Genomic DNA, 26102 nt, shown 5'->3' on the forward strand with positions numbered 1-26102 from the left:
GAGGTTCAACAGGGTATCGTTGATGTTTTGGGGCTTTATAGCCACACCTTCGAGTCCATTGCCATGTCATGTCATGCTCTTAAAGCCAAGCTGTAAATTTTAAATTTTGGGCCTGCCTGAAAGTAGCCTTAGTAATGAAACTCATCCTCAAGAAGTGAAATTAAGCAATTCTTTCTCCAAGATTTGGACATATTCCGCATGCAACTAAAATTAACTTCCACATAATCCCCCCTTTCTCTCCCTAAAAATCCTCCTATTTTTTATCCTCTCTCTCTCGCTCTCTCTCTCTCTTCCACGCTCCACATCTGAGGTAGGCCTTATGAGAATAAACGTACTTTTTCTTATTAAAAAAAAGAAGTTTCCTTCTAGACCTAAAGTTTGTAAGCACATGTTTAAGGTAGGCAGCCTAGAAGGAAGTTTTCCTTTTCTAAGCCCTCATTAAGCAATGTGTCGTGATTATAGGCGTAGATCTTTATGAAGATCCAAGGGTTTGAAAAGTGCTTTCTAGAAAAGCAAACTTTTGTGAGCTCTCCTTAAGCCACGTGTACAATTTTAGGCCCTTGATTTTAGATTCATCTAAGGGACTTAAACACTCCTTCCAAATTTGACCCAAAAGCATACTTTTTAATTCATTCTTCTCTCAAATTGTAAGGAGGGAGATAATTGCATTTTTTTTTCTTGCCATCACTTGATTGGGTAATTGTACCTTGCTGCAACCTAGTTAATTGAAATACATTCTTCATTTTTATTGGATACTCCCTCTTGCCGAATTGTGTGCGGTGAGAGAAACACTAACCAATCGAGTCCTTGGAAGGAAGAAAGGACACAAAGGTAGTTGGAGGATTGCGTACTTTTGACTCTGGCCGGTTTGGAGATTGAGCATGGGCTCCAACGCAGCTGCAGCTGAAGAAGGCTACTTCTTTAGCAACTCCATCTCCCGCGGAGGAGACATGCGCGATTGTGACCTCAAGACGGGTTCCAGTGTTGCTGAGGAAGGTCGCTATCTTCTTGCCTTACGCAGGCTATTCTTTTCGTTCTTAGTCCTTCTTGCCTTCTAGTCTAACGGTCAACCCACTGTCTCGTATGTCTTCAATAGTAAAAAAGCACTGGAGAAAAAAGGGCGAACGCGTTTTCTTTGCCTTTGTAGATGTGTTCCTGAACGCCCCAGTTTTTTCCGCTTTCTTTTCGGGATCAGGGTTAATTTGATTATAATCAGACCTCACAGGGAGCAGCCTGAAGAGACGCAGGACTGGGAATGACGCATCGGTTTCGAAGGTAGTTAATCTTTGCGAGCAACCCTGTGAATGAATTGATATTGCTTGCATTAGGCATTGTCGCTTAATGCACGTGAGGTCATGGTTTACGTAAAAAAGTTTACGTTCGAAGTACTCACCCATATTTGAAGCTTTTACCCCACCTTGCAACTTTATGGACTCCTTGGTGGTTCCCACACCTCGCTTGCCTGCTTTCCAATGGAAGATGCAAAATGCATTCTGCAGTGGCTCTTGCATCTGCATCTCCTGCTGAGACATGTAATATCCAAGCAGGAGAGCATGATCATAACGGAGAACGGCCAAAATCACCTTGGCAGTAACCATGCTATGAAACAGTAGTATCCTCCATCTTTAGAGGTGTCTCTTCCTATGCACTTCAAATTTAAAATAGATTACTTCCAGGCACTTTAAGTCATGGGAGCAGTGCCACATCCAGGAGGTTATCATCTATGGGAGGGGGTCTTCCTTCTCTAATTGAGTGGCTCCCATCCTGTCTGCACTAAGAGTAGCCACATCTAGGAGGTCATCATCTATGGGAGGGGGTCTTCCTCCTCTCCCCCAATACCGCCATGACTCTTTTCCTTGGTCCGCACCTTGTGTGCTTCATCTTGTGGTACCATGGGTTCACATTTGACGACATGGACTCGACTCATCACGTGCCTCCCTTCTCGTGGCGGCCCCTTCTCAGGCCTCTTGGTACAGTATCAGACTATCCTTCATTCTATTGGGAGAGCTTTTAGCACGGTGATTGAGTCCTCACCTCAGACATCAGCGTCAGTGGTAGCACATGATAGTTGGGTGTCCAGAGACCCTACCAGAGGAGATCCTTCTTGAGACTCTCAATGGTGGAGAGTTAAGACAGTGCGTTGAGATCTCAGGTTTGCAGAGCAGTGTTTATGGCGTATACTTATGGAACATTTTGCACATGATTGTTGGAGGGGTAGGGCTTCTCCTCAACCTCATGGGTAGTAGACGACAACGCGCTTGAGAGAGCACAACATTCGGCCAGTTTGCACATGGAGTCCCAAAGGCCTTGGGTAAAGCCCTTTGAGGGGCTTGGACTGGGGTGGAGCACAAGAACCCTAACATGAAGGCTTTGAAAAATTGCAGGTGAAGTGCTAGACTCGAGGGCCGAGCGAGAGACAGCTTTCCAGTCTAATCTAAGCAATTAGAGGATGTCCACGCCGGCCATCCTCAGACCCCGGAGTATGAGACCTTTTTTGTTGTTCTAGCAGACTCTCCAGTGACTAGAGTCCAAATACCTAGGCACCTGCACAGTAGGACTCTGGAGGCCCCATCGCTTTGGCGATAATCGCTTGCCCTCCTCCACAGGATCTTCCGACCCTTGGTGTGAGGTGGAGTTCTCTAGACTTCTTGGTGGCAATGACGGCATAATGGACTCTTGGAGAGGTTGGATTGCTTTTATGTGGGTAATTGAGCGATGCATCGAGGGGAAGCCACATGCATTCTATGAGGTATCACGATGTCTGATCGTTCCCCATCGTGCTTCATAGTAACCTTGTTGAGAACTCCTTCGGAATAGGTTTCGCATTCTCGATGCTGTGGGGCAGTAGGGTGAGGCACAACAGGCTATCATAGGGATTCAATAGTAGCCCGAGATCCCACCAGAGACCATTGAGTCGAGACCTGACTTCCAACAAGCATCTCAGGGAGTAGTACTCAGGCTCCTAGTGGCTTGCAGAGTGGTATGAGTGTGCGAGGTTCGACCTTTGGGATACGGAGATCTGTCAAGTAGAGTTCTCTTATCACTCATCCAGGGCACAATGGGGACATTAGGGTGATAGGATGACTAGACTGTTTTTCTAGACCATTGGGCCTTGATCAATAGGGACACAAACGGAGAGACTAAGAGAGGTGAGTGGGCAGACGTGCCTTGATATGTAAGAGATTCTAGAGATGGCCACAAACTTTATCAGCTATTGTTTCAGTCCAAGGAGGAGTCACTCTAGGTCCACAGGTCCATGCAGCCCTAGAGGTGGCTTGGGCCCATGTTTGTGCATTGAGCAAGTAGTGGAAGATCCTTTCGCCGATGAGGAGCTATGGGAGGCTCTCAAGGCCGTGGAGAGGATGGCTTGACAATGTTTTTCTTAGGTCTTCTGGGAATATATTTATACTCTACTACGCTTGGCCTTTTAGGAGGTTTTTGATTTAGGTTCTCTTCCGTAGTTTGTGAGTTGGGGTTGTATATGTTTGATCTCAAAGGGGGAGATAGGGCTGATCTTCGCCAATGGAGACTGATTACTGTGCTAGACACTGCGTACAAGATCCTGGCCAAAGTCTTGAGTTTGCTGTTGCGGTCCCATCTAGTGGACATCATTTATGACATGCAGACAGTTTTTGCCGGGTCCCTGGACAACATCTTCACTTCATGGGAGGCATTGGAATGGGCTAGGGAGGAGTCGCAGCCTCTTGCTATTCTTCTCTTGGATTTTAAGAAGGCTTATGACAAGGTGGAGTGGTCTTTTTTGGAGGGCACCATGCAGAGCATAGGCTTCTCAGACAAATTGATCAGATGAGTTTCGGCCTTGTATGACGGACGAGGCTTTCTTCCTCTCTTGCTCAGTGCAATATGGCTGTCCCTGGCCCCCTCTCTCTTTCTTTTTGTAGCTGAAGTGCAGTTTTTTGCGCTCCTAGATTGTAGGCCTCATTGAGATTATGCTCTGCTGAAATGTCCATACCCACCTAGCAACCAAGGTATCTCGTCTGTCTGTCTTCGCAAAATCCACCAAGAGCCACTGGCTGCCCCCTAGTCGCAGACCTCGTAGACCTCCTTTGTCACTATAAGGAAACAACGGCTTTGGTCCAGTTGACCCTAGCCCCAAATGTTGCGCAATATATATCCAAGGCTCCCCTAACTACCTCGAGGCTTGCTGCTGAACCGTCCACATACAAGACCATGTCATCTACAAACTCTGAATCCAACAGCTCCTCCTGCCGTATATATAGCAAGGGAATACACCAGTAGAGGAGGAGAGAGATGCTCCAAAAGAGATGCTGTAAAGCGGAGTGGGTAGGGCTATAAATAGCGTGCCATGTAGACCAACCCAGGGGCAGCCAACTAGCTGACCTAGTGCCAGTCAATTGACCAGCCTCATCAGTTGACTCGACATCTAGGTCAGCGTAACCCGACCATCAGTTGGGGCCATAAACCAGACCTCAGATGCACTCTCTAGTGCTTGAATCTCCAGAGAAACCTCCTTCGTGATGGTCCTGACCAAAGCTGAATGGGCCTTCAAATCCCAATCCTACCAATCTTGAGCTCCTCTTGGAACTCGGTCAGCATTCCGATTGATTGAGCTCTTGGGACGTTCAAGCCATCGTTTATAATCTTGAACAAGCTGCTACAATCCTTTATGGACAAACCAGAATTTCATGTTGAGCCTCCAATGAGCATAATTATTGCCGTTGCGTTTGTCCTCCTTGCTCGTACACGGGGGACCCATGGAGCTATTCCAAACCTCGTACTCCTCTTGTTGATCCTGGCAATAACCAACAGTTCCTGGATCTATACGATCTTGAACAAGACACAGGCGATGGTTTCATTCATGCCCGATGCAAGTAAGGATATGGCTCGAAACAATACCCTGCGCTGCGCCTTTTTCTGTCCATGCCGTGAACCTTTGCTGCAGCACTGCTGGCCCGCTGGCTGTGCTGGCCCGCTGGCTGTCCTGGCCTTGGGCAGACTGCCCTGAAATTGCTGCCAAGAACCTGGAACAAACAGCCCTGTTGAACTGCATAGAAGAACTGCTACAAATCGCCTTCAAAGGCTACTCCAAACGTGCCTCAGAAGTCCGAGGTTCCTGTCCAAACAGCCGCGAACTGATTAGGCTGCTTGGTGTAGAGAAAGGGACCTTGTGGGCTGAGCATTAGAGGTGCTGATTGCACCCAAAGTCGTCTCCTTGGATTGTCTGAACTTGCGTGTAGGTGGCAGCACCAGACAGCAAAGCAAAAAATGCAATTTCCTTTGTGAGAGTTTGGGACAATTCTTTTGAAAAGGAAATCGATGCATCTCACCCAAAAGACAACCCTCACACACATGTTTGGAACTGTGTGAGTCTGAGGTACATCATTTGCCATCTGCTATGAATGTAGCTTTGCAAAAGCTCTATAATTGTTCAAGATGAAGACCATCCTAAGCGCATACGAGCTTTGGGATACTGCTACTGGGGTGGACGTGAAGCTGGTTGCGAGACCGGATCCAGCCAATGCAAGACAACAGATAGTACCAACTGCGGATGAGATTCTCGCGTGGACAAGAAGAAACGCAGATGCGCTGTGTTCTATTGTCTACAGTGTAAGTGATTCCGTCATGGTGTTAATTCAACACGTCACCACAGTGGAGGAGGCATGGACGGTCTTGAAAAATCAGTACGAGATCACGAATCAGACGCGGATTCAGAATCTGGAGACTCAACTCGCGAACGAGAAACTATCTGAGTCTGAAGCCGCAGAGAAGTTCATCACCAAGGTGAAGAATCTGCGCGATCAGATGACTGCGATTGGCATTACCATCATTAGCGAGAATCTAGCACGAAGGTGCATACGGATTCTCCCACCAAAGTACGACGGTCTTGTTACAGCGCTGAATACGCAGAACAGAAATCCGTCCCTCAACTTTGAGGATTTCAGTGCGATGCTTCTGGAGGAGGAGATGCGTCAGAAGACGAGGAATGGAGAAGATTCGGCTTTCTCGACTGGATCAAAGAAAGGTAAGGGTAAGGACTCTGGTAACCCATCTTCTGATGATAGAAAGAGAAAGAAGAAGATCAAGTGCTTCTATTGCAACAAGGCAGGACACAAGCAGAATGAGTGTTGGAAGAAGATTGTAGATGAGAAGAACGGAGTAAAGAAAGAGTCCAACAAAAACGCGCAGGTTGTACCAATAGAGCTGTTCGTAGCAATTGAGGAGATTTGCACAGAGGCAGTTCATGTACCTGCGGATGAACCTTGGATTATTGACAGTGGTGCATCGCGCCATATGACTAGTCGGAAGGATTGGTATACCTCTCTACAGCTGGTAGGGAATGACATCCTGGTAGCAGCCGGACATGATGCAAAATGTCTAGCAAAAGGAAAAGGTACGATTGCTCTCAAGTCAGATGGAGTTGTAAAACAGTTGTCCGATGTTCTTTATGTGCCAGATATCAAGAGGAACTTGTTGTCCGTTTCTTCGATCACGGATCGGGACCTCAAAGTTCAATTCGATAAGAATGGTGCACAGATTTGGATCCTCAAGGGAAGGTCGTTGGTAAAGGTACACGGCGCAACATCTACGAACTCTCAGCTTTCAGTGCTCGAGCCGATGTGAAGAACACTAAGCTGTGGCATGAGAGGTTTGGTCATCTAAACCTTAGTTCTTTAAAGGAGATGCATAAAAGTGGAATGATTGCAGACCTACCAGAAATTACAGATCTGCTCGATGTATGTGAAGCTTGCATGATGGGCAAGCAGCATCGGTAGCCCTTTTCTAAAGAGGCCAGCAGGGCAAAGACTCCTCTAGAGCTCGTTCACACGGACTTCTGCGGAAAGATGGAGATGGAAGCTTTGGGTGGTTCCTACTACTTCATGACGCTGATCGACGACTACAGTAGAAGGATATGGATATACTTCCTGAAGACTAAAGACGAGGCTTTTAGTAAGTTCAAGGAATGGCATGTAATGGTCGAGAAAGAAACGGGGAGGAAGGTGAAGAAGTTGAGATCAAACAGAGGTGGAGAGTTTACATCAAGTGAATTCGAAAGTTACTGCAAAAGTCACGGGATTAAGAGGCAGAAACCCCCGCCATATACATCACAGCAAAATGGAGTAGCAGCATCGGTAGCCCTTTCCTAAAGAGGCCAGCAGGGCAAAGACTCCTCTAGAGCTCGTTCACACGGACCTCTGCGGAAAGATGGAGATGGAAGCTTTGGGTGGTTCCTACTACTTCATGACGCTGATCGACAACTACAGTAGAAGGATATGGATATACTTCTTGAAGACTAAAGACGAGGCTTTTAGTAAGTTCAAGGAATGGCATGTAATGGTCGAGAAAGAAACGGGGAGGAAGGTGAAGAAGTTGAGATCAGACAGAGGTGGAGAGTTCACATCAAGTGAATTCGAAAGTTACTGCAAAAGTCACGGGATCAAGAGGCAGAAACTCTCGCCATATACATCACAGCAAAATGGAGTAGCAGAACGCAAGATGCGCGTCATCTGCGAAATGGGCAGGAGTATGATTAAAGGGAAAGATTTGCCAAAGACTTTTTGGGCTGAAGCATGTAACACGGCAGTTTACATTCTGAATCGTAGCTACACGAAGGCTGTGAACGGGATGACTCCATTGCAAGCCTTTTCTGGTAAGAAACCTTCAGCTACACATTTCAGAGTTTTTGGATGTGACTGTTTTGTGCATGTTTCTGATGCTAATAGGACCAAATGGGAACCGAAGAGCCAAAAGTGTATTTTCTTGGGCTACAGTGAAGAGGCGAAGGGTTACCGTCTCTATAACCCTGTTACCAAGAAGGTAATAGTAAGTCGCGATGTGGTCTTCTCAGAACAGCCACATCAAATGGAGGAGGATGCTTCCTTCCTAAATAACCAGGACCAGGATATCCATTCAGTACAACCACCAACAGCAGACCGAACTCCCCCAACGGTGCTTGAGAGGATTCAAGATAAAGAAGAGGAAGAAGAGCCTGCAGAACCACAACGGCAACGGCCATTCCTGAAGTGGGTAAAGCAGCTTTTGGATGGGAGAGAACCTCCAGCCATTGAGGAGGAACCATCCGAACACCGCCGGTCCAAGAGATTAGAGGAGCAAAGAAGGGCGCAGGAACACTTGGTCAACTACGCTTTGATGACAGAGGTGATCCGTGCTGAAGAACCCAAGTGTCTTGAAGAGGCATATGGTGATGATAGGTGGATGGAGGCTATGCAGTCGGAGTATGGCTCCATAATGAAGAACAACACTTGGGACCTTGTGGATCGACCACCAAAACGCAAGGTAATTGACATCAAGTGGGTGTACAAGACTAAGTACAAGTCCGATGGCACATTAGATAAGTACAAGGCTCGGCTCGTGGCAAAAGAATTCGCACTTGTACATGGTTTTGATTATCAGGATACTTTTGCTCCCACAACTCGACTAATCACAATTCGCAGTGTTTTGGCTTTAGCTGCCCAGGGAAGTTGGCCCGTGTTTCAGATGGATGTAAAATGGGAGCTAGTGCAGAAGTCCACTACAGTTGGCTGCCCTGGAGGACTGATGTTTGCTCCCTCCAAAGCTTCTCTGTCATACCTTCTCTTGTATTGAGTTCCTTTGGTGATATATATTTCTTCTTCAGCTATCATTAGTCTTCAGTATTGTTTTATTTGTCTCCAAGAACTTTCTTCATATGGTATCAGAGCAAGGTGTGCCTATCGACACCTGAGCTTTGACCTGGAAAGCTTGGAAGATAGATCATCAACTGAAGATGTCTTCTCCTTCTTCCCCAAAGCGATCTCAGTCTGAATCGACCTCTATTCAACCACCACCCTCGGCAAATGTCGAGAGAGAGTCTGCAAGGATCGAAGGTGATGAATACCTCTCCAAACTCTTTAAAGAATTTGCTGAATTTCAGAAATGGAAGGAACTTGAAGCGGGTACCCGCACACCTCGTGCTTCTACTTCTCCATGTTTTTCTCCGATACGTCAACAATGACCTCTATTCAACTCAGAAGAAGCAGAGCAACATCTCAAGTTCGGTGCCGACGAAGAACAAGTATACCCTGACGAAAGAGGACAGGCCGGCATGAGAACATTGGGTTATTCGACAGTGCCTATCCCACAAGAATCAGTGCAAGGTATGCTGCCCTATTCCCTTGGTGCAACTCCATCTGTTATGCAAGGCATAGGAACGAGTAATCACGAGGACACAGATCCATACATGCATGTGAACACTCGTAGATGAGAAAGGAGAAATGCGTCAGACAATGAGTTTGCTTTCGGTTCTCATTCTTCCTTCCCTCCCATCCCTCTCATATCTTCCGCTGCCATCTTTCCTCCAGTGGCTTCTCATCCTCCATCTTCTCCCATGCCACTGGGCTCCTATAGTTTATTTCCCTCTATCTCTCGCGCTGTCCCTTTTTCCCCTCTCATGTCATATCCTGCCTCTCATGTTTATCCCTCTCCCTCAGGACCTTCTCCGAATCCTTTTGTTCCTCCAGTGGTGCCACCTCTCCCTTCTTCTCACTCCGCTCCTGTTCTGAATTCTCTCATGCCTCCACCAGTTGCCTCCCTATCATTCCCTTTCTTCCTCTCACCCTGTCTCTGCAACAGCCAAACATGCTTTTACTGATATGACTCGTTTTAACGGGTCTAATTATACCACATGGTCAAATCTCATGCGCCATGTGCTTGATTCTCAAGGCCTATGGGAACCCGTTCAAGGTACTGAACCGCAACCCGATCCTCATGTTTATCCTTATCAGGTAGTTCGCTCGTGGCGACATCGTAATGCCACTGCCATTGTCGAAATCATGCAAGGTCTTTTGCCTGAATTTCACTCTCAATTACAGCATTTTGACCTTGCCTCTGAGCGATGGGCACATCTCACTGACCGCTATGCAGCCCGAGATCGTCGCATCAATCTTGACCACGATCTCCAGCAATTCCAGATCACTGTTGACGATGATCTCAAGGTCAAACTGGCAGACTACCGGCGGTTAGTTGCTGAATTTGCCACAACTGGTCCTCCCAAATCCGAGGATGACCAAGTTACTTTCTTTTTGAACAAACTGCCGCCCAAGTATTTTAGTTTTATGCAGCAAATCATTTCTCAACCCTCTCTTCCTACTTTTTATGAGTTCGAATGTCAACTTTTGCGTTATGCTCGTCTTTACTCTCAGGTCCACCAAAAACATAGTGTTCCTGCTTCAGAGGGGGCTCTTCTCTCCGAGATTCAAAAAGATCAACTCAGCTCCGGGAAGCCCTCTCCCACTCCTAACTCCAATAACTCCTTTGGTATTAAACCCGCCTGGCACAACCTTCCAAAAAAGAATCGGTTTTGTCAGCATTGCCTGAAAGTTGGGCATGTTGATGATGAATGTCGCTCCAAAGCCAAAGGCATTCTTCCATAGCCCCCCACCACGACTCCTGTGCCACCTCATTGGCGCCCTAGGAGTGGCCCTCCTCCACCTAACGCTGGTCTTTGGAGACCACAGGGCCATGCCACTAATCATTTTACCCCATTCCCTCCTTTTATAACTCCTGAAGGCCTGTCTGACTGGTCCACTGGAGATTCTCTAGACTGCACTTCTCAAGCCTTGATCCATATCACCGAGCTTGACTCCTCCCCATCCATATCTGGATCAGCATTTCATACTCTTCCATGTGGCTCTAAAGCCCCTTGGATTGTGGATAGTGGAGCCATTCATCATATGACCCCTCATCATGATCTTTTCATTTCTCGTTAACCGGCAACAGGGGGAGTCCGTTGTGGCAATAACTCTGTTGCTACTATTCATGGCATTGGTTCAATCACATTTGATACCGACAAAGGCCCCAATCTTGCTCAATTGGATCAAGTGTTTTATGTCCCCTAATTAGGGGTCAATCTTCTTTCCGTCCATCAACTTTGCCTTCTTGGTTGCGCGGTACTATTTACAAAGATGCATGTCGAAATCATAGACGAGACATCGGGACTCCTTTTAGCTCAGGGCGAAGCCCAACCTCATGGTTTGTACCCCATAACTCAATTTCTTGAGACTCCCTCCAATACCGGCTCTGAGTTTCATCGGCTTCATGGTCTTGCTACCCTGAAAGATCCAACTGACAGAGAACGATTATGGCATTATTGTCTGGGACATTTGTCCTATGACTCTTTATATGAAATGTCTCGGGATCATTTGGTTGATGGCCTATCTAAATAATCGCGAGCCAGAGATATTTGCTGTCCATGCCAATTAGGCAAACAAAGCCGAACTCCTTTTCCTTCTCATTCCACTTCTCGAGCCAGTGAGATATTGCGTCTAATCCACCTCGATATTAGTGGCAAATCTCCTGTCCCTTCATTGAATGGCTCACAATATTTCTTCTTAATTGTGGATGATTACTCTCGATATCAATGGGTGTTCTACATGAAAGAGAAGTCTGATACTTTTTCCTTCTTTGCTACTTGGGCTCGATTGGTCATGAACCAAACGGGAAAGTCTATTGGGATTGCTCGTAGTGATAATGGTGGTGAATTCATTTCCCATGAATTCACTCAGTTCCTTCACGAGCATGGTATCCAACGCCATCTTACATCTCCCAATTCGCCCTCCCAAAATGCTCGTGTCGAACGGGGACAGCGCACAGTCATGAATATGACCCGTTCCATGCTTTTTGTAGCCGAGTTGCCTGAACGTCTCTGGCTAGAAGCTGTGAATACTTCTGTCTATCTCCTTAATCGTTGCCCTACTCAGCCCATCCCGAACATGACGCCTTTTAAGGCCTTCTATGGCTACCGACCCTCTATTTCTCATATCTGCATCTTTGGATGCCGCGTGTACACTCATACTCCCAATGATACTCGTGGTAAACTAGAATCTCGTGTTGAACTTCTACTTCTCGTTGGCTACTTAGCGGAAGCCAAAGCTTATCGCTTATTTGATCCTCGCACAAACAAAGTTTTGATTCGTCGTGATGTGGTCTTCGATGAAAGAGATGTTCTAAAAAATTCCTCTATTCTCTCTGCTGATGACATATCTACTCCCGTTCCCTCCGAAATCTCTCCACCCGAAACTTCTTTCTCTCCCCCCGAAACTGCTTTCTCTCCACCCATTGCTTCTCCTCGATTCTCTTCTCACGACCCGTTGCCATGCTGGTATCGACAAACTATGAAGGATTCCGGGATTATTCCCTTAGAACTTCCTTCTCTCGGTCTTGGCAGGAAGCAGTTTAACATCCTGAGTGGCATCGTGCCATGGAACAGGAGCTTGAGAGCATTGATCGCAATGAGACCTGGATTTTGGTCGATTGACCCAGTCACAAAAAGGTCATAGGAACCAAGTGGATCTTCCGAACAAAACTCAAAGCCGATGGAACACTGGACAAGTACAAAGCTCGCTTAGTAGTGCAAGGATTTCGCCAAAAACATGGTATCGATTATGAGGAAACCTTTGCACCTACTGCTCGATTAACATCCTTTCGCCTTCTTCTCGCCCTAGCCGCTCATCACAGCTGGTCTATCTATCAGATGGATGTCAAGAGTGCCTTTCTCAATGGCTACCTTGATGAGGAAGTCTATGTGGCTCCCCCACCAGGATTTTCTCCTCTTGGCCATGAAAATAAGGTATTCCATCTCCGCAAAGCCCTTTATGGGCTTAAACAAGCACCTCGGTCGTGGTTCCACCGAATAGACACCTTCCTCAAAACTAATGGGTTTCATTCCACTCCTTTTGATCCGAATTTATATATACACCAATCTTCAGAGGGGGGCTGCTTTATCTTACTTTACGTAGATGATCTTTTATTTTTGGCTCTACCACCACCACACTTCAATTCATTAAAACTCAACTCAGCACCACATTCGAGATGACCGATCTCGGTCTTGGGCATGGAAGTTGTTCAGCATTCTGGTGGCATCTTTGTTTCTCAACAGAAATATGCTCTTCAACTCCTTGATCAGATCATTCCCCACGAGCCTAAGCTAGCTGCCACTCCCTTGGATCCCACAATTAAGCTCTCAAAAGACTTGGTCTCTCCTCCCTTTGATGAACATCTCTATCGTCAGGTTGTTGGCAAGCTGCTCTGGCTCATTCACACTCGTCCGGATCTTTCTTACTCAGTTTCCATTCTCAGTCAGTACTTTAATGAACCCGAGCATACTCATTGGCATGCATGTATTCGTATCTTGCGGTTCATACGTGGTACTTACTCTTATGGTTTACATTTCAGACCAGGACTAACACTACAGGGATACACTGATTCCGACTGGGCTGGCGACCCGGACAATCGCCGTTCTCATGGCGGCTACATTTTCTCGTTCGGCTCGGCACCTGTTTCTTGGTCCAGTCGTAAACAAGAAACTGTTGCTGGATCTTCTACTGAGGCTGAATACCGGGCCTTGTATGATTGTACCACAGAGGCCATATATCTCCGGCAGTTTCTGGCAGAGCTACACTTTCCTTGTACAGAACCAACGATCATCTACGTCGACAACAAAAGTGCCATCGCTCTCGCCGGCAATCCCATTTTTTCCAACCACACCAAACATGTTGGCGTACACTTTCATTTTACTCGCGAGCAAGTGGAATTAGGTACTATTCGATTGGTATATGTTCTAGCTGCCGATAATCATGCTGACATTCTTACCAAGCCGGTTAACCGACCTACTCTTGAGCATCTCAGCCCGCCCACGGCTTGGGATTGGTGTACCGCCTCCTTCTTCTTTTTTGTCCTTTCTGATTGTACCATCACTACTGGGCATTTAGTGAAGATGAAAACCTACTTTGTAGGCATCTTCATCTAAATGAAAACCCTCTTGTAAAAAAAAAAAAAAAGCTGATGAAGAAGATAGATCACCCCTGGAACAACTCTTTGCTTCTCCCTTCTACATTGGACATTGAGAGGGGGTGTTAAGCTAGGCAATCTCCAACTCTAGAGGACAGGATAATCAAAGGCCAAACTGGCGCAAAGGTAAGATAAAATACAGGTAAAAAGCCACAGGTGAATCTCTGTCAGGACGAAAATCAAAACCAAAATACTGTGTCAAAACCTCGTCAAACACAGGCCCTAGAAGAGCCCAGAATCGGAGGCCAAAACTGGCCACAATCTGGCCGACCAAAAGCTGGCCGACCAGACTGACCAGGTCGGTCAAAATCTGGCCAACCACACTGGCCAGGTCGGCCAGATCTGGGCCGACCAGCTGGCCGACCAGCTGGTTGACCGACTTGCCCTTCTCTATTTAAAGGGGGGGGGCCTAGGTGCTCAATCATCACTTCTGCTCCTGAGGTCCCTGCACACCCTGAGCTCCTGCCTCCTTCCTGCTTCCTGGCTGCCACCTCTCTGCCTCTTCTTCCAGCCTCCTGGCTGCCTCCTCTCTGCCTCTCCTTCCTGCCTCCTTTCTGCTCCAGATCTGCCCCTCCTTCCTGCTCCAGATCTGTCCCCTACTTCTGCTCCAGATCTGCCCCCAACTTCTGCTCTAGATCTGCCCCAACCTCTGCTCCATCTACTGTTCTTTTTGCTCCAGATCTGCAGCAACCCTTGCATCAGTTTGCTGTCCCAGATCTGGTTCAGTTCCAACTTGTGGAGCTAGTGCAGAAGTCCACTACAGTTGGCTGCCCTGGAGGACTGATGTTTGCTCCCTCCAAAGCTTCTCTCTCATACCTTCTCTTGTATTGAGTTCCTTTGGTGATATATATTTCTTCTTCAGCTATCATTAGTCTTCAGTATTGTTTTATTTGTCTCCAAGAACTTTCTTCATACTCTTTGGCTACGATATCTCCAATAGTACGCTCATGCCTCTCATGGTGTGACACACCCAAACCCTCCACATCCCTTGTACCTGAATGTTTGGTACCTTTATCGACAGCTTAGCTTGAACAACTTGATCAATGACTATAGGATGGAGGAGGGATCGAATCTCTACATAATTGAAACGTTTGACCCTAGTAGGATACAACTCCAAGGCAACGTCCTTGAAACCATGAGACAATCCTGAAAAACAACCCACAGTGTTTGAGCTAGTAGCGTACATTCCAACTATAGGCTCAATGCGTTGAGCCACCCCAAGCTTGAAACTTGCCAACCTCAAGGTAAGACCATGCGTTTCATACCATATGCTCCTTCTCGTGGCTGCCATACCACGCCAATGGTCTACATCTAGAGAAGGCTCAATACGTTGAGCCGCCCCAAAGCCTGCAACTTGCCAACGTCAAGGTAAGAACACGTCCCATACCATATGCTCCTTCCTGTAGCTACCATACCACGCCAATGGTGTACGTCCAAAGAAGGCTCCTACTTCTGGGACCTTGAATACTGAGTCCCTGGCTCATACTGATAGGCCTAGTACTAGCTATCTTTAGCAATAAGCCATAAAGTTAGGCTTCATGCATGAAGTAGCTTCACTTTACTTAAAGCCACCCTTTTTCCTAATTAGCTCAGCTAATTCTGGAATAGCCATGACTTTCTTGGACTAGCCCAATCCACGGGATTGAACCTCATCCATGTTAGCTCTAGTGTCAACTCTAGGTCAATTCAAACCTAGAGTTAGACTCGCCCTAACACTAGAGTCTAGAACCAATCCAAGATCATAGGTTAGCTTAGCCTTCCTGCTGCTTTAGCTGCAGCCCATACTGAGGTGATGACTGAAACCGCACCTCTTCTTTTGCGCATCTGCTCGGCATTTTTTGCTCCATCCAGCATCTTCTGCCAGAAACTATTCCCTCACACACTGACCTCACCTTCCCTTGCCTCACAGCCATGCCTCCTCTCCTCTTTGGTGGACATGGCAGTCCTCCCTCTCATGAAGCCGGGCTGGCTGTTTTGACAGCCAGCTAGTCACTGCACTAGCTTCTCCATTTTGGGCCTTAAAAGCCTCTCTCTCTTCCTCATCCACAGCTTCCTCCTTCCTGCATCAGACTGCAGCACATCCTTGCGCCCGAACTCTCCTTGCTTCTTCGTTCCATTTCTCGATTTTCTTCCTTTGCTTCAAAGCCTTCTCTCCTATTCTTCTTTTGAGGCTTGAATCCTACAAGCTACAGTCTACCACAGCAAGAGTTACGGGAAACGGGGAAACGGAAACGGAAACGTTTCGGGATTTTTGAGAGGGGGTGAAACGGGGAAACGCCACATCATCAAGGGGGTTTAGAGTAATGCATACACACATTTAGAGTGCTCTACCTTCAAAAAAAGTGCACAATAAGCTATAGCTCTACCTAGTACCATTAATATTGATTGTAACTTTGAACTTTGGAGATTCAAGTTTCATTGTTCAACTAGTTACCAATCACACAATGCAAATTTCAATTACACAAGGTGGGGTAATTTATAAATCCTATAACAAGTTACAAAATGGAAAAATGATTCATGATTCATGATATTTAAGAGACCAATCATGATTCATAAATTGTAATTCAGCTTTCAAAGCCCAAATGTCATAGTAACAAAAAGAAAGCTGAAACCCAAAAAAGGCTACATCGAGGATCATATCATATATGATCAAATAATAAGCTCATCCTCATCCTCATCCTGAGACTCAACCTCTGCCTCCTCCTCCTCCTCATCATCATTCTCCTCTACTAATAAATCATCATCATCAGGTGAGTGGGCATCATCTGGGCTATGAAATCCAATATATTTGTCATGCGTATACTCGTGTCTCATCTTGTTAAGCAAACGCAAGCTTGCATTAAGAAAGACAAGATCATTGGCCCGTTGCGTTCGCAGACGATTTCTCTTCTTTGTGTGGATATGGGCAAAGCTACTTCACAAACGCTTACAAGAAGAGGAGGTGCAAGCTTGGCTTAGAATGCGGATGGCAAGCTTTTGCAGCTCGGGGGAATCAGCTCCATAATCCTCCCACCATGTAACAGCCCCAACTCGAAATTTGAAATTCCAAAACTCATAAATTTCAGATTTCTGATTTTGTATTAAATAACAAATTACAAGTTCCTAAAATCTGAAAATTAAAATGAGTTAATATTACCTATCATGCTGTGCATCTGGCCATCCATACATGCCTTCCTTATTGCGATAATTGGCAAGCTGGTCTTTTATACTCCGCCGTCCATCAGGAGTTGGCACCATCTTTTGAAGAGTGAGGTTTCAACCACGAACAACCTCTGCATCACTCTGTTGCACTTGCGTTGTGTTGAAACTTCGGGTCCAACACAAAGGCAGCTGCATGCATGGGAGAGTAATATTGATTCCATCTGCTCACAGCCAACTCTTCCAATTCTCTCAACCTTTGGGGATCCTTTTCTATTTCTCTGATATTCTCAATCATCCGATCCATCTCCTCATACACCTTACCAAGAAAAGGCATATCTCCATCAACTCGGTTAAGTAGCTTCACATAGGCACACATAGATCGACAATGTGAGATGCATCAGCCCAAAATTCATCACTGCCTATGCACAAGTCATAACAATAAATTCCAAGAGCCTGCCTAGAAGTGGGCCATGCATCCCACTCTGGGCTTGCCACAACTTGTTTCAGTGCAGGTCTCATTTCAAGGAGCCTGCGAAGCATCAAAAAGTTGTATGCAAATCTTGTCTCTGCATACTTCAAAAGCTCCTTGTTGGCAAATTTACGGTACAAAGCAAGAGAAAAATTATGTCGTGTGATGAAGTTAACCACCTCTTTTCCATTGTCAATAACATTCTTGACCCAATCCAATTTGCCAATGTCTTTCAATAAATTATTCAAGCAATGTGCTACACAAGCACTCCACTGGATATGAGGATACTTTTGCTCCAATAATGCACCTGCTGCCTTATTGGTATTTTCCCCATCTGAAACAAGTTGCAAAACATTAGACGGCCCCACATATTCCACTGCATCTGCCCACATTTGCATCAATACAGGTGCTGTTTTTTGTTGCACTCCACACTCTATGGAGTGTATGTAGAGTGCAGATCCCCTACAATATGCAAGGATACCCTCTAGTGAGTGACTTTGCAGATCACTTCATCCATCTGCAACCAAACTTACCCCATACTTTACCCATTTCTCTTTCACAGGTTCAATAGCTTGCTTAACTGCCACCACCTCATCCTCTAGAAGCTTGCCCCTCAAAGCATCAAATGTGGGAGGGGTATATGTGGATCCAAATGTTTTGATTTTTGACACCATCTCTTTGAAGTAGGGTGATCTAGCAACATTGAAGCTAATCCCATTGGAGTAAAAAAATCGGGCCACAGCTGCATCTACTTGTGCCTTCCTTTGCGGATGCCATGATGTGTAAAGATTGTCCTGCCTATGTGAAGTAGATCGAGATGTTGCAGAAATATTAGCAGGAGCTCCATGTGCACTCGCAGAAGAAGAAGCTATAGTAGCAGAGGGAAGAGGACTCCGAAATGCAATGGCCTGCTGAACACGTGCTGCATGAGCACCTGAAGAAGCTCCTACACCAGTGGAAGTCATTGTCTTTGCCCTTTTTGTAGTGGGCAATACTTCAACCTCTCTTTGCAACCTTTCTTTCTCTTGTGGTGAGATTACGGAGCATAGCCCAATCCCCCCATCCTTAATGCCAAGAAGATGACATTTGACCCTATCAGGGTTCCCTCCTCGCTCCAATCCACACCATCTGCATCTAAACTTGTGAGCTCCTCCTTTCTTGGAGTCATACTTGCCTACCAAATCAACTTGGCTCCACCAATAATCCGATTGGGTGAACTCCTTCTCTTGCTGAGGGACAACGCTTTGTGAAGCCATATCCATGAGCAAAAAGAGCACTTGAAGAAGCTGCAATAGATCAAATTTCAAAGGGAAAAGCCAAGAATCAATGGTTGCAGCAAAAAAACAGCAAGATGTTTGAGGCAAGAGAAGCATAGAGAAAGGAAATGTGCTCACCAGTGACCAAAGCCGGGTGTCCAAAAGAGCAGCCACTTGTAGGGCTGGGACTCGAGACTCGGGAGAGAACCAGGTGGGCAAGAAATCGGGGGGGAGAGCAGCAGGCAGAAGGGCGAAAACACACGACGGCGGGTGGTGTTTTTTCTTGGTTTTGCCCTCTTTTTAGGTCAGACCCGAAACGGCATCCGAAACGGCGCGTTTTAGGTCTGAAACGGCGTTTCAGATGCCGTTTCGGCGTTTCTGATCGCCGTTTCAGACTGCGTTTCGCGTTTCGGGGCTGTTTCACGTTTCGGGGGGTTTGGCACGGCCGAAACGGCGTTTCGGGTCTTTGATGCGCCGTTTCGGTGTTTCAACGTAACTATGACCACAGCCTCAAGAGGTGCTAGTGGAAGCACAAGGCATGATGTATGGCAGGACACTATTTTCATAAGAGATATGGCAGATTTGGCACAAAGAAGACGGTATGTAAGTTTAGTGCAGAGACATTGAGTGGATCAGCCGCTCAACTTTGAGCACACTTTTTATGGGAGAGAGGCAGTGGTACGAAGAGTAGCCATGCCATTCCCTAGGATCTTCTTGGCACATGGGAGGTAGTCTGTCTAGATATGCAGAGATTCAATCCTTCCTCCATCCTACGGTCATGGATCATATCGTTCAAGCTAAGGTGTTGATGGAACAGCAAAAATAGGGCATAGAGGCAACAGTTGCATTATCCCATTCAGATACTAGAGATGTGGAGAATTTGGATATGTTACGCTCATAGCATGAGAGGCATAAGCATACTGCATCGACACCATAGATACTTGAGAGTACATCTAGTGAACATGAGAAGCATACATATACTCCATCAACATCACAGATACATAAGAGTACATCACGAATACATGAGAGTGCATGCATGTGGCTCCTGCTCCTCCAAGTTCAGTCTTGCACAGCAGAACCATTCTGGTACACAAGTCCAACATTGGTAGCACTACGTGGCACCACCACCTTTAGTCTTGGGCCCACCAATGATCCAGATGCAAACATCCTCTGGCTGTCCCCCTTACAATAAGTGAACAGCCTGGAATCTTTTAAGCATCATTCTTCCGAGGTCTGTTTCAATCTGTCCTTCCTCTGGCAAGGTCCGCATCCAAATAATGAGCTTGATCCAAGCAAATCTTCCAACCCAAGCATACCTTGACCATAAGCTCCTAGTGAGCTCTCACCACTAAGGCTTCAACAAGTTCACCATTTCCACCTTCTAGCATCTTTCTTTTGAGCTTTGAAGAAATACCAACATTTCCCCTTTTGCCTTCCGGAATGGCATATACCCCCCACTCTTTCATCACTTGAGAAACATAAAGACCAGAATATGCACAACATGCTATTAAGGTTCAAATCAATAATGAAATAATGCACATACTAGAAAGTCCTCTAGCTTGTTTGCTTGCTTTGAATAGAGGCACAACCAACTTCATTGTGTAATTTTGTAATGCTTCTTCCAATGTCACCACTCTCATCTAACCTTGAAACCATAGGTCTTTCGAAAGACTTCTCCCTCATGTCAGTGATACCAGCCAAGTACCCAGAGCATATACATTAGCTGAATTCTCAAATTCCTGTGATTTTGAACAGGACTCCTCCTTTTGATCCACCTTCTTCTTCTTGCAATCCTTCGCAAACTATCCTAGCAAATCACAATAGAAGCACTTCTTGTCATTGTGTAGTGAATATGAAGTTGTTCACCTTGGTCTAGAATCCTTGCGTCGTTATTTACCTCGTACATTTTCTTCAATATGGTCCACGTGGCCAAGGAAGTGTTCGCCAACAAAATGTACAGGAGCATTGAGTCCGCAATGGTGCCAATAATAATGGCCAGGGCCTTTGCATCACGCATCATTCCAATCCTTCATTGCTATAGGGTCTACAAGTACTATAACCGTCGGCGCGTAGTCGTAGTGGTCAGTGTCGTGGTCGCTTGTGGCTTAGCTTCACTCCCATTGCAATCTCCAAGTAGATCTTACCACCAATTGGCTCGGGACATTCATCTTTCACAAGGATAATTTATCCCATACAATTTGCTCGTTTCCCCAAAACTGGGGCCATGATTATGAAATGAAAAGTTATAAAGCAGAAATGTAGTACACTTGTCTCAATTTGAGTCGCCCTCCTTCTCGCAAGAGCAATGGTCCTTCAGATGTAGAAGCTGAGTCCCAAGCTTGAATCAAGTGTCTTTGTCCAAGGTCCTTGCCTTGGAGCTCCAACCACTCGTGAACTTCTGTGATACCATGTTAAGAGAACCAAATAGAGGGTATGCATAGCGGAAGACCAACCCAGAGTAGAGTTATAGAGTTGAGAAATTGACACAGTGGTGTATTTCAATCTCATACTTCTTTCCGTAATGTGTACTATGCATGGATATGCAGACAATCATTAGACAAGGCTTATAAGGGAGATGTAGAACCGGCAATATATATTTCCTTCCAATGTGGACACAATACCAAAAGCTATTTTTACTGTGTGACCCTCTATCAGCAGATGTGGACCCTTGAAAATACAAAACGCTGTTCTCCTACCTCTGTGGCACTTCCAAACACTTGGTTTGCGTGCTCTCCTAGAGCTTGAGTTGGCCTTGTAAGTGTGTCCTATAGACACACCTTCCGACTAGTTCTCCTGGACAGCCCCTTGTAAGGTAGTGCTTGCTATGGAACCTTGACCTCCTTGCTACTCTGAAATGCAGCCAATGGTGAGGCACAAGATTCCTCCGTGATCTTGTCTTCCTTGCTTCTCTTGAGGACAGCCAATGGTGAAGACCTGTGTGCTGCTTGATCCCTGCAGTCAGCCACCATCCTTTGCTCCACCAAGTGCTCCTCGACAAGTCATTTGAGGCAGGCTACCTGCTCCACAAATTGCACAACAAATGGATACCAAACGAGCCCTAGAGGGGCCCCTTTTATAGGCTCGTCTTCTAGCCCCAAACCCACACTGGAATAGCTGACTCGTGGGCCTGTTAGACCTGACCTACCAGTCTACTGTTTGTAGACCCACCAGGTCACTTGGTAGGACCATGCTGTTCCTTCTTTGCTCCGTTTGTTTTCCTGGATTGATGCTGGCCAGAGCTGCACTCCAGCCAGTAGCCATTGTGAAGTTGGCATCCTGTCTATCTTTTGGTCTTGATCTAGCCCTAAAACTTATGCTCCAGCTCCGTACAGTTCTTACCAGGCTCCTACTGTCACGGGGGCGTGAAAAGTGAAGTAAAGTATCTTTGTAACTAAACCCACGCTTAATCCAAGGTTAACCATGGTTAAGTGTAGTAATGGTTTGGCTGTGAGTGCACACTTCCTAGAAGTTCCTAGGGGCAAAGTCTAGGTGCACCACTAGATCCTAGGGGCAAGGCAAAGGCTTTAAAGAGGGGTCTAAAAGTTGGGCCCAAGGACAACCAACATTGTCCTTGGTATGGTGGTTAGGACTTTAATCAAGGGCCAAGTGGCATGCATGCAAATGCATGTGCTCCCCTCCACCTACCATCTCTCTCACTCACTCTCTTAGAAGCATCTTCCATGCTTGGGAGAAGGAGAAGATTGTGTTGGACGTTTTCAGTTGTTCTTGTGCAGTTTGAGCTGTTTCAGCTATTTCAAGCCTGTTTTCAGCTGTTTTAAGCCTATTTCAGCTGTTCCACGGCTAGTACACACTTCTAGAAAGTGCTAGAAGTCATTTTTTGTATTTTTGAAAAATTTCATACAGGTTGTACAGATGTCCGTACAGCTGTATGGAGTTCGTACGAACGTGTACGGCTGCCTCTAGCAGGTGCTCGAGGTTGTCTTTTGCTGTTTTGGACCTTTCTGCACGTGTTTCTGGCTGCGTGGTGGCCTCTGGAGCTGTTGTAGACCAGTGCAGGCTGCAGGAGGAGCTTTCTCTGCTGCTGTATGGACTGTGGGAGCACGGAGATCAAGGCATCAAATCCCAGGGTCGAGGCATCAAATCCCAGGGTCGAGGCTTTCGGGCAGATCTGGTTACGTGTTGACCTCTACAACTCTTTCTTGCATTCTCTCCGTTCTCTTTCTTCATTTTTGTCATCTCCCAATAATTGGAAGCCTCCTGCACCCTACGGGGAGCCTGGACAGAGGATAGGTGCGAGGAAGGAGCTCGCCCCTCTGCCATATTCAGCCGGAATTGGTTCCAAGTTCTGTTTTTCCTTGTTCTTTCTTGCTTTGCAGCTTTTTGCAGTGCATGCGTGTTGTTTGCAGTCCTTTCAAGACTCCTATAGGTTCTAGCAAGCACTCAGAGGCAAGGGTGTTCCTGTGGTAGGCCTAAGGATAGTGTGGATGCATGTGATAGCCTTGAGGCTTCCTTGAGCTTAGTTTGCCTGTGGTATAGATGCTTGAATGCCTCACAGTTGGGTCAGATCAGAAGTGGATGCTTGAGTATGCCTTGCCAGTTGGAATTCTAGTGGTGCACTTGGATTAGATGCCTTGAAGACAAGTAGAGGATTTGCAGAGAAGAATAGTGCAAGGGTGACCCCCCGTTGTAAAGCATTTCCATTCAGAAGCATTAAATAAATACCTTAAGGGGTGCCAAGGCATTTGGGGCCAGTGGGTGCACTGTGTACTGTTTTCATTGAGCAGGGGCATTCTAGCCTTTGTTGAAGTTTGTTTCTAAGTTTTGCTAAGTGGTTGAAGTGAGTGAAGCTTGCATTGTGGCTATTTATGAAGTTTATGACTGAGTAGAAGATCACTGCCCTTTCACCTACAGTGTTCTGTACACAGGGGTTTGCAGAACCTGCCTTCCTCTAGTCATCCTATGCTGTCAGATCAAGCTTTATCTGCTGCAAAAGGTCCACACAGACTGTCTTAGTCATCACGGGTCTGTTCCAGGCCACTTTCCAGGTTGTACTAAGGTTGATGACAAACCAAAGACTGCCATGTGTCATCGAGGCATTTCCTGGCAGGGTCCAGCTGCTGCTGCTGCTGCAACTATTGCAGATATCTCCAAGCAGCGAGGTACAGGTCTGTCTTGTTTTCTTTGATTGCTTTGCTGCCCACATGGCAGCCCATGTGCTGTCTATGTGGCAGCCTTGCCTTCTATTAGAGCTGCCCGTGTGGTAGTCTCTTCTCTTTCCCACATGAATCCTAACATACCCTGGTCCACCTCCCCCATGCTCTCCTCATATGAGGGCACACAGATGGGGAGGTTATCATCTGTACTCCAACATGCAAAACCTCTCTCTCTGCATCCTCTCACAAGATTGCAGTCAATCTAGCTCTGAGTTTATGGAGCATATGTGCAGACGTACAAAAAAAAAAAAGAAACAAGTTATTGAATATATTGTATAAGCTATAACCTTTTGAAAACTGTGAACTTGAGATGGACTTCTTTATACTTTGTGTCAGCTTAAGCACTGAGCAGCTCAATAGGTTGGTATATGTAAACGGCAACCTACGTCTGCTTGAGAAGTATAGATACCGAGATGGATCTGGTAGCAGTGAGTCAAGGCCAAAGCAAGTTAGTCTCGACGGTGGAAGGTGAAACCTCTTGATATGTCTATGATTCAATGAAGTCAAGAGAACGATGATGCCTATGACTTCCAGTGATAGGATATGCTCTGATTTTTGATGCCAGACATGTTCGATTGCTCGAGATCCTGTACCACGTGTACTTGCTGCTACAGAGGCTACACATACATCGGCCATGGGATACTGCACGCTCCTTTGCCTGTTCGTACTTATCAGCATCAAGCACAAGGACCACAAGGAGGACCACATGCAGCTTCTTGAGCATCATCGTCCTTATGGCGTCGAGGCACAGATGAGTCTCATGAGATAGAGCTGGAGCAGCCCACTTAGCAAGAGCAGTCCACGAAGCGAGGAGGCCAACATTGCAGAGTTGGAGTCAAATCAGAGTCAGGGACTGGTTTGAGGATGATATTTTTCCATCTTTTTCTGGAGAGGACACATTATCTGGTGATCACAGTGATGAGGCGGAGGATATTACAACAGATCTTGGAGTAGGGCATGCTGCAGCCCAGCTAATTACTCAATGCTACCTATATGTATTACACCATGTTATGATTCATGAACTTTTGGTGATTGATCCATGGAAAATCTTGCATATCTTCAAATTGGCATTAAACTTGAAAGCTGAATCTTGATTTAAATTATTATTCTATGTAGTCTATGTGTGCGCACTGTAGAGTCTGCGTGTGGGTCTCTGAGATCTATCATTTGAGAGAGACAGAGAGTATATAATTATATGTTTGTGTGTACAGTATGTCTCTATTTGTCTTTTTGTGTTCACTTGTGTGTGTGTGTGAGAGAGAGAGAGAGAGTCTATGTAGTTATTTATATATTAATAATAAATTATATTGTATACAATAATTCACACGTTTCTAGGCAAAAGTACAGCAAATTCTTGAGATGTTTCTAAATTAATCTTGCGAAACGCATTCCACGAAATGTTTCTGCTGGTAACACTGCAGCCAAGTCTAAGGATGTCAGCTGATAATACACAACTTGACGGACAGATTGTTATACATTTCACTGCTTTCGTAAGGAGTATGAGAGTAAAGAAGCAACAGCACCTAGGCAATGCATTGAGTTTCGACAGAATCGACTCCTGAAGGTTGAAATGCTCTAATGTGGGATGCTTGCTAAAATGGACCATGTTTTCTCTGAGTTATTGATGTGCAGGGTGCATCTGATATTCTGTTTACGTTTCCTTCTTTAGAGTCAACGATAAACATTGGTTTGAAATTCTCAAGGAATCCTGTTGCTTCTTTTAAAGATGCGATCATTGTTTAATTTTTCCTTGACTTAATGAACTTTGCTCAAAACTAATATAGTATTTTCTGCCTTTTTGACATGTCAGGGGGGTTTCGAGATGATCAAGCAGATCAGGTAGATGAAGTTTATGGGCGCAGGAGGCGGCGGCGTACAGAAGAACCTACTATAGCTTTTGTTATGGAAAGCACTAGTAGGGCTTTGGAAAGTGCTTTGGTGAGGGCAGCACAGGCACAGATTGATGCGTACAACCGGAATAGTGAGCTAGATAGGATTCAGCGTCAAGCTATCAGTGACAACTTGGTTGGAGTGCTTGAGAAGCTTGCAGAATCTATAACTAGGGTAGCTGAACGGTTGTAGTTTTTGTGTTTATGTGAAAATAAGCAGCAGCATGGTATTGACAAGTATTTCTCAAGTCAAGTGGATTTCTGCTTAGTGATGGTAGCTTCCTTTAATATGTATGTTTGATCAATTTGCAGTTATTACTGGGGGCTCTTTAGTATGTATCATGCCATTTTCACGTAATTTGCATTC

The 26102-nt window shown here is 45.9% G+C and overlaps 1 protein-coding gene across 2 annotated transcripts; it reads left to right on the forward strand.

Moving 5' to 3' along the window:
* The first annotated feature begins 783 nt into the window (after positions 1-783).
* On the forward strand, positions 784-26102 carry LOC147894867 (uncharacterized). Of its 2 annotated transcripts, none has more exons than XM_087385262.1 (2): positions 784-996; positions 25657-26102. In XM_087385262.1, the coding sequence occupies exons 1-2, from the start codon at positions 882-884 to the stop codon at positions 25926-25928; spliced, it is 387 nt and encodes a 128-aa protein (XP_087241388.1). In that variant the 5' UTR covers positions 784-881; the 3' UTR covers positions 25929-26102. The 2 variants fall into 2 exon arrangements, with proteins under 2 accessions (XP_087241388.1, XP_087241389.1); XM_087385263.1 differs by having other exon boundaries at positions 25681-26102.

The sequence above is a fragment of the Dipteris shenzhenensis genome, chromosome 14, assembly GCF_047967505.1.
Source record: "Dipteris shenzhenensis isolate YYH24624 ecotype China chromosome 14, Dip_SZ_1.0, whole genome shotgun sequence".
NCBI classification, from domain to species: Eukaryota; Viridiplantae; Streptophyta; class Polypodiopsida; order Gleicheniales; family Dipteridaceae; genus Dipteris; species Dipteris shenzhenensis.

What these genes read in the sequence shown, in the direction of transcription:
- LOC147894867 (XM_087385262.1), top strand. Translation starts at nt 882, where the DNA reads ATGGGCTCCAACGCAGCTGCAGCTGAAGAAGGCTACTTCTTTAGCAAC. An exon ending in TTCCAGTGTTGCTGAGGAAG is followed by an intron (nt 997 to 25,656) that starts GTCGCTATCTTC and finishes TTGACATGTCAG; the next exon opens with GGGGGTTTCGAGATGATCAA.